Below are 15000 nucleotides of genomic sequence, written 5' to 3'. Positions count from 1 at the left end.
GTGTGTGTGTGTGTGTGTGTGTTGTGACAAGACTTGACTAAATGCAATGTGGATTATCTAATTTAAATATGACATTTGATATTTGAGCCTAGTTATAGCTATGGCTGTAGCTCAGTCTCATATTAAAGGTAGGGGAGATTCAAATGGACTGAGATACAGGGGAATCAAGTGAGAGAGCCTAAAGTATCAGAATCCATAGGCTAATGCTCTGACAGCTGTCCCGTCATAACATTGGATTCTGCTTAGGTAGACACTTTCTTGTATTGCCAAGATCTGGCTCAGCGGTCATTCTGTTTACAAAATCCTTAGGCGAGATCAGGGCTGCTTGGCGAGCACTTGAGATGACTTTGAGAATGCGAGGCCACAAATCTGATTGATGACCTGGCATGTGCAATGGTATTTGACAGTAATTAGAATGGCATGTTTTCAGCAGGAGGGGACAGCCCTGAAGAGGAGCCAGAGGTAAAGGCTCAGTCTAGAGGTCTCCACTCCGGCGGGAGTCCCGCAGGACCAGCGGGTCGCTACGCAAAAGAGTGCGGCACGGGACATGTTTTGAAAGCTCTATGCGGGAGCGGGCGGAATGAGAGAGGTGTGTTTGCCGGTGTGAGAGAAACAGCTGCACTCACTGTGAAATGTGAGACAAACTCACTGCACTCCCGCAAATTAAATATATGCATAAAATAACATATATATAAATTATTAAAGTAGTGTATAGAATTATACTTGAGATGGATATTGTGTTACGCAGCATTAAAAACTGGGGTTTAAGCAGCCTAACTGACGGATACTATTGTTTAGGCCTACATGGGTTCAATTTTTTCCTGCTTCTCCATTGTTGAAATTCGAAATCGAAAGCATGACAGAGGAAGAGGACACCACTAGGCTACTTCAGATGTTAGTGCCTTTCTAAAGAACGGATGCCAGCTAACATAGCTGTGTTACAGTAACTTAAAATCAGACATCTAGTAGCCTTTTTCAGTTGTGTGTATGAAGAATCTGTCCCGCACAGTCCTCTACCTCAGCCCTCCAGCAGGCTACCAGAGAGTCCTGTACTGGAGAAAGGGCCTGCCTCTTGATGATGAATAATAGGCTAATAAATCTTTTTCCGGGTCCAATGGCTTTCAGAGCTGTTGGTCCCATGACGTTGGACTTAACAACCGAATTAGGAGTATAAATCACTCTTTCACTTCCTCTCCTCACCCTTTCTCTCTCCCCCTCTATTATTCTCCTCACATCCCCTCATCCCCTGTGAAAGGAGTGAGGTGTGAGGCCATTTACCTGTTTTGAGACTGAGATTCTCACGGATCTCGTCATGATCACATGGATGAGTGAAATCAAAGATGCTGTGGCCTGTCAGCTCCACCTGAAACACACACACACACACGCACACACACACACACACACACACACACACACACACACACACACACACACACACACACACACACATTGGCAATGTGTCATCATCCGGTAGGTATCTACTCATAAACATAGGTCTATACAGTATATGAGGAAGGAAATGTACAGTTTATGAACACACACACACACAAACACAGATACAAAGCCAAACATCCTCCTTCTGAATCACGAGCTTACTTAATCAAAAAAGTCTGTGAGAGACAGACACACACATCCTGCCTGGCTGTCAATGTTTGGAGGAAACAAGGCTCTCCATTTGACATTTAGTACAACGCTGGGAAACAACAATAGCCACTCTCTTACTCACGTGTGTGTGTGTGTGTGTGTGTGTGTGTGTGTGTGTGTGTGTGTGTGTGTGTGTGTGTGTGTGTGTGTGTGTGTGTGTGTGTGTGTGTGTGTGTGTGTGTGTGTGTGTGTGTGTGCGTGCGTGTGCGTGTGCGCGCGTGTGCGCGCGCGTGGGCATTCTAGTGTGTATGGGTTCTCAGGGCTCCAGAGCATTTAGGTTTTAAGGTTTTAAATAATTATTGTTTTTTCTGTGGATTACACATGGTAGTTTGTTTTGTTTCACACTGCACTGAATAGAGCATTTGTATTATTTTCTTTAAAGGACTGACAGATTGGTTGATTGACAGATTGACAGACCCTCCATGTTTCTGTCAGTGCTTGGCAGAGCCAGAGGGCACCACAACGGGCACCAGAGAGGGCATAGGATGGAGATAATCCTACCACCTGGTGATGGGCATACGGGGCTGTTTCCCACACTACGATAAAAGCATTAGCCACTAATTGGCTTTCGGTGAAGACTCTCAATTAGAGACCCAATTCAGCATAGCTCCAAATAATCCCTATTATATCAGGCAAAATGGACCTTTGTGTTATGGAGGTGTGTGAAGCATTTGTGTGTGAATGTGTGTGTGTGTGTGTGTGTGTGTGTGTGTGTGTGTGTGTGTGTGTGTGTGTGTGTGTGTGTGTGTTGGGGTTCTGAGTCTGTGTGGAGAGGACAAATAATCCAAATAATCCCTATCAGGCAAAATGGACCTTTGTGTTATGGAGGTGTGTGAAGCATTTGTGTGTGAATGTGTGTGTGTGTGTGTGTGTGTGTGTGTATGTGTGTGTGTGTGTGTGTGTGTGTGTGTGTGTGTGTGTGTGTGTGTGTGTGTGTGTGTGTGTGTGTGTGTGTGTGGGGTTCTGAGTCTGTGTGGAGAGGACAAGCAGAAGAAATAGAAGGTTGAATCTGAATATGTGTGTTTGCGTGTGTGTGTGTGTGTGTGTGTGTGTGTGTGTGTATGTGTATGTGTGTGTGTGTGAGAGAGAGAGAGAGAGAGAGAGAGAGAGAGAGAGAGAGTGAGAGACCACACACTCACCTGTGTCAGGCCCATGAACTTGTTGATGTTCTCAGAGAGGAATATTATGTCTCCGTCGGTGGTAATCACACTGACGAAGCCCTCCAGAGACTTCAGGTACATGCTGTCCATCTGTCTGTCCTCCTCTGTCTCTGCAGCACTGCAGCCTGCAACACAACCAGCAAACACCATCAGTGTGTGACGGAGAGAGAGCCACACAGTGTGTGTGTGTGTGTGGGGGGTGGGGGGGGTGGGGGGGGGAGGGTATGAATATGCATGTTTTATGACTGCGTATGTGTAACGGAGGCGAACTGAGCTAGCATGCTAGTTGCGCATGTAAATCCTCACACCGCTAACCTTAAGAACGCTTCTAACTGCTGAGTTGGAAGCCTGGGCTTTTAGCTCAGTGGTTAGAGCGTTCGACTCCCATGCCGGTGTGTGTTGAGGTGGCGGGTTAGAGCGTTCGACTCCCATGCTGGTGTGTGTTGAGGTGGCGGGTTAGAGCGTTCGACTCCCATGCCGGTGTGTGTTGAGGTGGCGGGTTCGAGGGCCGTGAGCGGCGGACAAATTAAGACCTCTGTTACATATGTACAAATAAGCAACATATTAACTGTCTGTGTATGCCTATACTTTTGTGAATGTGTGTGTGTGTATGGATGTCTGCAACCACGTTCATTACAACCAAGTACAAACGAGTGTATGTGCGTTTGTGTGTGTGTGTGTGTGTGTGAGAGAGAGATAGAGGGAGGGAGGCCTGTTTTAAATGATGGCATATTTCCAAAACAAACTCCAGGCACTTCATCCTGTGACTACTGTATGCACACTCCCCAATACCCTGACCTTCACTTGGTCACGCATACACACACACACATGCTCATACACACAAAGTCAAAAACTGACACAGGCACACACTCTCTGTCCATCTGTCTCTCTCTCTCTCTCTCTCTCTCTCTTCCTCCCTCTCTTCCTCCCTCTGTCTCTCTCTCTCTCACACACACACACACACTGACTGCACCCCCATGTCTTGTAAAAAGACTTTATGGGCCATTATGCTCCATGCACATGAAAAAAGAAACCTGTTACATTTTAGGAGATGCCTATCAGAACACCAACTCCTCCGCATTAGACCTTTCATATCGGAGTGTTTCAACACGTTTCTTTTTAAAAAAAATTAAATGAAAAACATTCCTGCCCTCCGCAACACAAATAATCAAGGCCTTTTAAATATGACGCATTTGTGTACTCAAGAGGATTGAAGGAGAAGAAAAAGGAAACTAGGGGAAAAGTCTCCCGTTAGGGAAGTTGGAGACGGCCCAAGAGGGAGGCTGGGGGGGATGGTCAGCCAGGGTCGCTGGCTAGCGAGCGGGGAGGCCGAGGGGGGTCGAAGGCCCGCCATTCCTCTCAGTGGGCTTCTCCAGCGGGCCTGCTCTAGAGCCTGGGGCTGGAGTAGAGCCAAGTCCCTGAAGAGGAGGCCCCGAGAGAGGGCTCCCGTCCCCTGCTGCGCCAGGGGATTGGCTCTCTGTCAGCAGGGGCGAAAAAAAGCTGGGTCCCATGGTCCCATGCTCTTACTGGAATCTGGAATGCAGTTTCACTGAAGAGCAAATTCTCATTGGGTATAGTCATTTTTTTCTCCTGTGTGCAAAAAGGTTTTTGGTGCTTTAATTGTAATACTAAAATAGCTAAATGTATTTTTTTTTATTATTCAGTATGTCAGTCTATGTCACTTATCGTATGTACTGTAGGTTTTCATGTACATAGATATATACATTGTCATGTACATTAAAATGTACATAGACATTTATCAGTTCTAAAATGTGTAGAGATTGTGATTTTATATTGAAAGATTGTCCCACAGTTTGACAGCTAAGCTAAAACAATTTAACATGTACTTCAGCAAACGGTTAATACTGACTGACTGTGCAACTCAAGTTGATAACGAGGTGTGTGTGTGTGTGTGTGTGTGCGTGTGTGTGTGTGTGTGTGTGTGTGTGTGTGTGTGTGTGTGTGTGTGTGTGTGTGTGTGTGTGTGTGTGTGTGTGTGTGAAGACATTTGTTATTGAAGGAATTCCAATTGGAAGACATCACCATTGGTGTGGTTTGTGTCTTGTCTAATGAAGGGTTTCCCTTTGCGCTGCCTTGAGTGGTAGGGGTGTGGATGCCGGAGCGGCACTGTAGACTGAGGTGGTTGAGGCCGGGGGGGGGGGGGGGGGGGGCAGCTGGGGGTACCAGTGTCGTTGTTGCCTGGCGCCAGCGCTGCCCTGTGTTTTGGCTGCGCCTGAAAGGGCGAGCACCACCCGGCAAAGCTCTGCGGCAGATAAGACAATCTGCAGAGCCATCTCTCCTCTCACAAAGACACACTCGCTCTCTCTCCCTCTCTCTCTCTTCCAGTATCAATCTCTCTTTCCTTCCGTCTCTCTCTCTGCTCATCTCTCGGTTTTCAGCTCTCCCTCCTTTTCCCTCCCCATTTGTCATACTGATGGCCATACTATGCTCGTGTATGTCTCAACTCTTGCCATACTTCCACCTTTGACTCTCCATGACTTTGCAGTCCTCCCCCGCCTTTCTCCACCTCGCCTCCTCTCTCGCCCCTCATACTTCCCTATCTGTGGCGGTCTGAGATACAACACAGTCACATCATTCCAAGGATTAAAGCAAGCTGATTGCAGGACCATCAGTGTTCCTTTTCCAGCATCTCAACTACAATATTTACATCCGTTTGCAAACACAGTGGGAGAGTGGGATTTCACTCTGTCATTGTTGCTGCTCTAACCGATAGGATTGCAGTGACTGATGAAATAAAGGAATATCAATGCAATCAAAAATGAACTGTCTGATAAGATAAAGGTAAGTCAAATAAAATAGCAATAGACCCTGATAGCAATGTGAGCTAAAAAAAAAGCCTGGCTAAAATAAAAAGAAAATCTAGCTAAAAGTCGAAAACATAGTGTACAGCCAGCTTGTGGCATATGTGAGTAAGACTAGCACTTTTGTCTGGCCACATCATCACATGTGGTCACGTCCATGATGTGGAGACACTTTGCTCTCATCTCTCTTCAAACAAACACATGGAATGCAGGAACAATAGGGTTACTCCTTTGTCTACTTTCCGGAAATTTCTAATTTTATAATCCACAGGATATGCATACACACACGCGCGCATAGACACACACACACACACACACACACACACACACACACACACACACACACACACACACACACACACACACACACACACACATACGCCATCTTGAATACTCCACCCACTCTATTCCAAGAATCTTCCCGAGATTCTATAGCCACCTTCTCCTACCTACAATGGCTTCTTTACCAATGTGCATTAACATTGCAGGATTGTCTTCACACACACGTGCACACACACACACGTGCACACACACACACACACACACATTTATCTTCTGTGTCTTGTGCTCTGGTTGTCCCCCTAGGCTGACGCACAAGCAACGTACACTTATAATTGTAACCTGTGACTGCTGCTAAAGCTAATTAGCCTTACACTTAAGCAAAACAGTGCTCGGCAAAAAACAATATTCCCTAATGTAATAATCTCTCACTAATAATCACTGACTAATACTGTGAGGCAACAGCACTTCCTCATAACAATGCTGGAAACCAGCGTGTGCAAAGACCTGTGCTACAGAATTTGGTTATCTGTGGAAGGAGAGAGTTTGTGTGTGTATTTTTACACACTGGTATGACGCACATGTATGCACCAACCGAAACACACTCGCACAGGCATATGCACGGAGACCACAGGGAAAGCCACAAGTCTCAATAGTGACGTTGGGCAGCTTTTTTTCAGGTAAAAAAACAAACAAAAAAAAAAACATCAAATCTGTTTTGGCTATTGGATTTGGACTGAAATATTAAAGGATCACTGTTTCAGACGGTTCTGCCCTGAATAAAAGGTGGAACTGCTCCAAATCTTTGCTCATACACAATACCTGTATTAATCAGTTCCATTGAATGCTGTGAACTTTCAAGAACTGACGGTTTAAAAAAACAACAACAATAACAATTAAATACAGTACATATTCTATATTATATTATTAGCCATAGTTCTAGGAAGTGAGTGGGAGGCCCAGAAAAAAGAGGTTACTGTGGAGGCCATTAGTTCTGGATTAGCCCTTATGAAGCCATTAGGCCTGAACGAGGGCCCAGTGGTGAGGCATTATGGACGGGAGAGCTTGTTCAGACCTGTAGCCGGGCCCCTATCCAGAAGAGCTACTATTACCATTCCGAATGAGCGACTGGAACAGGTAATTGCGTGACTGTGCATGACTGTGAAAAGGTGTGAGGAAAATAGTTTGTGTGAGTGTGTGTGAGCGTGGGTGTGTGTTTGCGTGTGTGCTATTCCACTCCATTGACCTGTTTGGTGCCACCCTGCTTGAAAACATCATCAGCTTGCATTTGTGTGTGTGCGTGGGTGTGTGTATGTATGCGTTTCTGTTTAATGTGGATGATTGGCTTGTTATGCTTGGCTAGCTGTGTTTGCTTGTATTTATGCGTGTGAATGTTTTAACTTGAATGCTTGCTTGCCTATTTTTACACCGTCCGTGCCTACAGATGTGGACTTGCATGTTTTTTAAGGCTTGCATGCCATTCTGAGTATGTAGGCTTTTACATAAGTGCTTATTTATGTGAGCGAGTGTGTATGTGTGTGCGTGTGTGTGTGTGTGTGTGTGTGTGTGTGTGTGTGTGTGTCCAAAAGTCAAAGAAACTGGTAGTGAGTGTAAAAGACTGTCTATTTGCATAAGTGCTTGAATGTTGAATGGGTGTTTGTCATGAAAATGTGTGTGTGTGTGTGTGTGTGTGTGTGTGTGTGTGTGTGTGTGTGTGTGTGTGTGTGTGTGTCTTACCTGCAGACAGGAGCTTGCGCGTGCGAAGGAAGCTGATGGCGAGTCTCATGATGGAGGCCTTGTCCAGGTGGGAGGAGACATTGTGTGGCAGAGGCAGCTGGTGGGCCAGCTCATAGAACACCTCCGTCTCCTTACTGCGCCGGCAGCGCGCCGCATCACGCGACTTCTCCTTACGCCGCTCCGAGCTGTTCCATACACACACACACACACACACACAAACACACACACACACACACAAAGGAAGAGAGCGAGAAAGGGGCAATGGGTTAATTAACATTCAAAAATAGTCTTTCCACATAAACTATGAGCATTCACCCTGCCGTTACGTTTGTGGCGTCTGACGCAGCACTTTGGGGACCACAGATGCGATGAACACTGAGGGGAGAGAGGGGACACGATGGGTGAAAAGATGCAGCCAGACAACTTCCTGTCTCTGAGAGTTCCGCTCTGACAGCCCGTGCCCACAGGCTGACACCAGCAGCCCTCACCGCAACCGGCGTACAAGACAGGACAGACTGTTCTAGACACACACACACACACACACACACACACACACACACACACACACACACACACACACACACACAGTCTTTCTCTCTCTCTCTCTCTGTCGTGCATTCTATTAGGCCAGTGAATATTTTGTTGATGTAGTTTACAACTTGAGCTGCGCAGTTTCAGGGAATGTAAACTTTATTACTGTGATCCGCAATAAGCATGTAGTGACCTATCTGTATGTCTCTGTACAATGTCTCTCTCAGTCTTTCTCCTGCCATCTCATTTTCTGAGAATCCCTACCTTAGACATGAAAGCAGAGTGATGTTAAATTAAAGTCACATTAAAGTCACATGATCTATGTCTCCCACCCCTCTGGGAATACTGATCATCCCTCTCTTTGGCCTAATACCGAGAACTAGCTCCAGGCGCACATACACACACACACGCACACGCACACATACACACACGCACACACACGCACACACACACACACACACACACACACACACACACCACACACACACCACACACAAATCCTACACAGCATCCTGCAGGTGGTATCGAACACACACTCCCAAACAGATGAGCCCCCAGCACAAACAAAGCTATCCTTTGATGGATGGTCTGGACCGTGCGCAAACAGGCTGCCAATCAAACCCCACTTCAGAGTGCATGACCAGGGTTTCAATCCAAAGCACTGCCTCTCAGGCTTGTGTAAAGCTGCCATTTTTTTTCCCTTATATATGAGCATATGATATCTTGTTGGATCTTGAAGACTTGACAAAAGTGTCTTGTGGTGGCAGGTTACTAAGGTAACCTCACTGGCTGCCGTTAAACAGGAAGTGACCCTTTTACCTCTGAACCAATAAGAGCCTATATTCCCCTGGAGGGGGGTTAGTGTGCTCCAAACAAGATGAGAAGCCTTCTGGGAGTGATTTAATTGTGTACTGGACCCCAACCCTTATGAAGAAAGACAACACAAACAAATTCTTGGTAACATCTTCATCTCGGTTTCTACAATATCCGCTCCCATGTTAAGAAAATAATCGAAAATAATCAGGAGGCGATAGAGCAGGAATGTACTTTCTCACTCGAGCTCTGCTGCTGAGCTCTGATCCAAACGCAGGTCCAGAACAGTGAAGAGCTAAAAGAAGAACCGAATGGAGAGCCAGGTTGGGGTACCTGAACTTGCTTTTGTTAACATGTGCCATGGCATGCCGTGTGTGTGTGTGTGTATGTGTGTGTGTGTGTGTGTGTGTGTGTGTGTGTGTGTGTGTGTGTGTGGTGTGTGTCCATCTGTGTGTGTTTTCTTTTTCACCCATGGCTTGCGCTTGGCAATTATTGTGGTTTGCAGTTGTGTGTGCCAAGGCTGTGTGTGTGATGACTTCATGCCATGTGGGTCTGGTAAACCACAGTTACACACCCCCACACCCCCACAAACACACACACATACATACAAGACCTAAAAACTACATCAAAGCAGACTTTTCAAAACGATAAAAAATTTCAAAGCAACCTGTATGATGACAGTCACACATGTGTGCCTGAGATAAAACCAACCAACCAAACAAACAAACTAATAAACAAGTAATACACACATGTAACTGAAGCAGTAATCCTCAGAAATGAACCATCCACCAGACTCTCTGAAGTAGGACTGGGTCTATATAAAGGGTGGGTTTAATCGTTGGCTTAATTAGGGGTGCAAGGGGTATTTGTAGCAATACTGTATGCTCTGTGCTGTGCCCACTTTTGTTTCTGAGACCTCCCAAAGCACTTGAAAAAGATCTGAAAAGAGACAAGGAAAGACAGGACGAGAGGGGAGGGGGGGGGGATTGTTGTTGGATCCTTGGGATCATGCCAGGTTGGGGAACAAGGCAGATCCAAATTAGCTGCTCACAATAGGCTCTATCATTTGCCAACATTAACAGAAACAACACAAAGCCCACCCCCCCACCCCCAACATCCCCACCAAACTTCCCCACCTCCTGTCCTATTTTATCGAAAAATAAATAAGTATTAACCCCAGTTGCCTCGGCGACTGCTTCTCAGATGTGTCAGGGAAACCACAGTTCAGCTGTCGCCGAAGTTTTATCCCACGACTGCAGGAAGTGGGGTGTGTGTGTGTGTGTGTGTGTGTGTGGGGGGGGGGGGCGTGATTGGTCAGTCTGGGAAGGATGTGGCACGAGTGGCCCCGATGGCAGACGCCCATCTCACACCTTGTTAGCGCCGACATTGATGAGTGCCCTTGTTTATTCCATAGGTGTGTCAGAGCCACAACTACACATTAGTGTTTATCCTACAGCCGTCCATACATTCTGATGACCGTCTTCAGGCGCTGGCCACAGGAAGAGGGAGTGGCCCGTAGAGTTCCTGGCTCCCCCGGCTCCTTCAGTCTGTCCCGCACTTGCCCTTGAATCCTGTCAGCAGCCAGCGGAGTTTCCAGCCTCTCATCATCATCCACTGACTCACACCTCCATGTGCACAATGCATTAACCTCTCACACATGAATGCGGACATGCCTGCTGCGGGCACTACTTAGGAGATAATGAGGTCTTGGGGTGAAAGGGCACAAAATGAAACCTGCCAATAATATTCTTCAGTCAGTCAGTTCAGCCAGTGCTGGAGGAAGTACAGTAGACAGGTAAATGGATTTAAAGTTCTGGCGGCTCGTGATTGACACGCAGAGGCTGGGGACCTAGGGCAAGAATTAACCACAAGCCCTAATCTGACAACGTCTACGCAACCACAACAGGTTGACAAGTAATGCTGAATAGCGCTGATTGATCTAGTTTAGATCAGTTGCTGATTGTGACACCAAAGGGCATTCAAGTATTACGGTAGCTTACTGCCATTGAGATAAGTTCACAACTTCATCAACCATGCACTGTCCACCTGAGATACCACAATCTTTAGACTATGCCCAGCTAGCACAGCTAGCTCCATGTTATCTGCAATATGACTTTCTATGCCTTCCCTTCTTGGGGCCAATATGTTCTATTTGCCCTACATAATATTACTAACCCACTCACACACAAAATGCATCTCAAGACACAAGAATCACCACTGGTCACTCCACTCCAGCCAGTGCAGCACGGTCTTGTCCAGAGCTCTCCCGACACTCTCCTAAACCGGGTCTGGAACTCAGCCCTGAGAAGGGGGCTGTGAGTTCACGGGGGACGGCGGAGCAGGTGCTGGGGGCTGACCACAGCTCCACTGGGCAGAGATGGGCGGGTGTGAGGTTGGGCGGGGGTCAGGCTGGGCTGCCGTCTGGCTGTTTGCAGGCAACTGGTGCCAGCAGCGCTTGGCTGTCTGCTCCATTGTTAGCCAGCAGCCCCAGTGGGCACATCAGGATGGGGAAGGGGAAGTGGAGTGGGGCTGTGGACTCGCTGGGGAGCGCACACGTCTAGTGCACTCTCTGCTCTTTCACCTCTCACCCTTTCTGCTCTCACTTTTCTCTCCTCACAGCCTTCTTTTCTTGTTCTCCATCACCCTGTCCCTCCCTTGATCACCCATTCACTCCTACAGGCGTACCACACTCAGGACTGACTGGCACACACACTCACAGGCAAACACAGAGTAGACTGTGAAGATCGTTTCTAGTAAATAACTCTACAAAAGTGGATAACCTTATCTTCACAATCACACTCTCACAGCACATTCATCTGGGCCTTTACCATTTATTGGCTTCTATCTTGGACTATTTGTGCTGCTCTCATACCAGCCCACAGCCCTTTTGCACAGCTGTAGGGGTACGGGGGAAACAAACACATCCATGGCGTCTGAGTCCTTGTTCCCTCCCGCCCGAGCCTCCTGTTAAGGCCGGAGAAACACACTTCCTCAGTCTCATCAGGCAGACAAATCAACACAGTAAATCAAAGTTATCAATGGGATACATCAGGAGGTCCCAAGTACACACACACACACACACACACACACACACACACACACACAAGGGCCTGAGTAGATTACGGGGGGCATGAGTGCATTCTTTCTTCAGTGAGCTGGTTTCAACACACACCCCTACCCCCTGTGCTAGGCATCTCTGTGATCTCTCTTTGAAGTGCTGATCACTCAAAACAAGCTACGAACACAAGACTGAGCTATTGTTGGATTCCTTTTTCCCCCTCCACCAGCCCTCTTTCATAAACTGACAGCGACCTACAGATAACCTTGCAAACAAACTTCTGGTATGAATACTGTTTGAATGGATTTTCTAATTTCAAAAAGTTTGAACATTCTGATAATTACTGATTGGCTTATTCCTAATTCTAACCAATCAAAGCAACAGGAACTGAGCAAAGCATTTCTGAGAATTTCGAGGACTGACTTGTCAACACATTACTGAGAAAAAAAAGCCACCGTGGTTCACAAGGACATGTTCACCGCTCGCTGAACCGTTACAATCAATCAGAAAATGTACGGCATCTCTCAGTAGGGCGACATATCTCAACGTGTCATCTTAGTATTCCAGACATCTCAGGTTTGACAAACAAGCTTCTCCAGCTCTTGGTGACCTTTCCCTCTCTCTCTCTCACTCTCTCTCTCCATAACTCTGCCATTCTCTCTCTCCCTCTCTGCCACGCCCCCAATCCACAACACACACCAAACACTTCTGGGTGGCAATGCTGAGCAGTCTCACCTTTAGACTAAGTGACAGCACATGATCACAAGACCTAAGCACACAACTGACAGCATCAGTTATCAGTGGTGCTTTCAGACACAAAGACTTGAGGCACCTGTCTCTAGTCAGTGAAGTCACATACTGTAGGCCTTCACATGCAAGGCTCAAGCTCAGGTCTCCAGCACAGAGGTGAGCTGCATGTATTGTGTTGCATAACAAGAATTCCAAGTATGATAGCATGTCCAATTATACATACATGCACACACACACACACACACACACACACACACAGACACACACACACACACACACACACACACCCATACACACACACACACACACACACACACACACACACACACACACACACACACACACACACAGTGTTGTATAAAGTACTAGAAAGCAATACTTGAGTAAAAGTATAAGTATCATACTAGAAAAAGACTTTGGTAGAAGTGAAAGTTACCTTTTAGAATATTACTTAAGTAAAAGTCTTAAAGTATCTGATATATACTGTACCTAAGTATCAAAAGTAATTGTCTGATATTTAATGTACTTAAGTATTTGAAGTAAAAGTAAAAAGTAAAAAGCAAGCGGTTTTATTTTGAACTTTTGTGAACTTTATTTTGGCTTTCTTATAGTAAAGCATAAAGCATATTCAGGGTTCCCATATCTTCTTAATCTCACTCATCAAATCAAAATCACATTCTTTTCTAGGACTTTTCAGGCACAATTCTCTTAAGTTCAAAGAACAAACAGCATATTTTTAGAGCTGACATCAAAGAAAAAAACAGAAACAGAAATGCCACTTTTGTATGAACTTCAGGTAAAAATGAAAAATAAATAACTTTTAAAAAAAAGACCTGCTGGTAGGGAGAACATTTTGGTCATATGGTATGAGCATTTCTAGGGCTTACTCCCCAGGTCACCATCTCACTCTCACACACCCACACACACACACAGGCCACCTATGTCCAGCAGCTACTAATATGCCAGTCATAGTTGAAACTGAAAAGGTGTTTGTTCATCTTCAAAAGAAGCTGGTTTGACAGAAGTTGACAGAATTCAGTGCCCGGGAGTTTCAGGCCCAAGACCGGCCAACGTTTTCCATAGTGGTGGAAATTGGATAAATGAAGCAACATTTCAGCTCTTACTATCCTGTAGTTTTTATTAGTACCATGGTTCAACAAATGTGTACAGTAAAGGTTATATAATAATTCACTTCAACTGAGAAGTTAACAAAAAATATTCCACTATTCCACAAGTTAACAAAAACAGAAAGAAAGAAAGAAAGAAAGAAAGAAAGAAAGAAAGAAAGAAAGAAAGAAAGAAAGGAAGGAAGCCTTTGAAATGTAGCCTATCCCACGCTTCCACAAAGAGGCATATTGAACTAATATTTAGGCTACATGTTTTTTGCATGGGTAGGCTATATGTTGTTTGGTGATTTAGCCTACTCCTTTACTACACCCTCTTCTGAGCAAACAAGGCATATTTATCATGTAGGGTAATTGCTCTTTCTTACATTAAATAACTTTAATTTATCCTCTCTACTTGTCCCTGTAGTCATGGCCTCCTCATCACTAATTTTGGGCTCATCATTTTCAGTGGTCGACTGGTTGATCTGCTGCTCAGTCTCTCCTGGCCTCCTTCCTGACGCTTGTGTCTACAGTAGGGCCGGCTCGGCTATCCTTATCTGAGAAAACTTTTTGGAAAAGACGGGCTATATGGACCCAACCAACTCTTTTTGGGAGGGGAGAACTCCATCGTGTAGGCTACAACCCATGCAGAGGCATTGCATTGGTGTCATGCACAGAATGCGGAGCGTGTCCTACTGAAAAGATAGACTAACGTGACAAATGTCAATATATTTTTCCTCGACCGGCCCAAAAGTGAAGTGGCCACCGGGAATTCTCCCGATTACCCACCCCGGGCCTGATTCAGTCTTCCTCTTCTTGGACTGAAGACAAGTCCTGCGATGCTAAATAGCCTTTCACAGGCCGCTGAGGCAGGTTGCGGAGTGTTCAGCTTGACAGAAAGCTGCCAAAGTACAGAAACATTCCTTGCAAATACGGCCACGGGTATGACGTTATCTTCACCACTACCCTGTTCACCGAGTTCACCACTATCGTAGGGGTGGTCGTCTATGATAACGGGAGGTCCTCCAGTAGGTGCTCGTGCTTCCATGGCGGTTTCAGTTGTGCGTCCTCCTCCTTTAGCAACAAACAAGCGCTGAAAT

The 15000-nt window shown here is 46.0% G+C and overlaps 1 protein-coding gene across 1 annotated transcript in view; it reads right to left on the bottom strand.

Annotated features, from left to right (window-relative positions):
* Nucleotides 1-15000, bottom strand: part of epas1b (endothelial PAS domain protein 1b) — a 42489-nt gene that overhangs the window by 17123 nt on the left and 10366 nt on the right. The window contains exons 3-5 of the mRNA XM_076285776.1: nt 7643-7827; nt 2784-2929; nt 1279-1363 (exon numbers count right to left, since the gene is read on the bottom strand). Of these exons, the coding sequence (XP_076141891.1) occupies nt 1279-1363; nt 2784-2929; nt 7643-7827 (416 nt within the window). The remainder of the gene's footprint in view (nt 1-1278; nt 1364-2783; nt 2930-7642; nt 7828-15000) is intronic.

This window comes from Alosa pseudoharengus, unplaced genomic scaffold (genome assembly GCF_046254945.1).
Source record: "Alosa pseudoharengus isolate Yale_2024_CS ecotype anadromous, Long Island Sound unplaced genomic scaffold, YU_APseudo_1.1 YU_APseudo_1.1_scf_15, whole genome shotgun sequence".
Classification (NCBI taxonomy): Eukaryota; Metazoa; Chordata; class Actinopteri; order Clupeiformes; family Clupeidae; genus Alosa; species Alosa pseudoharengus.
This window is presented reverse-complemented; position numbering and strand designations above follow the sequence as displayed.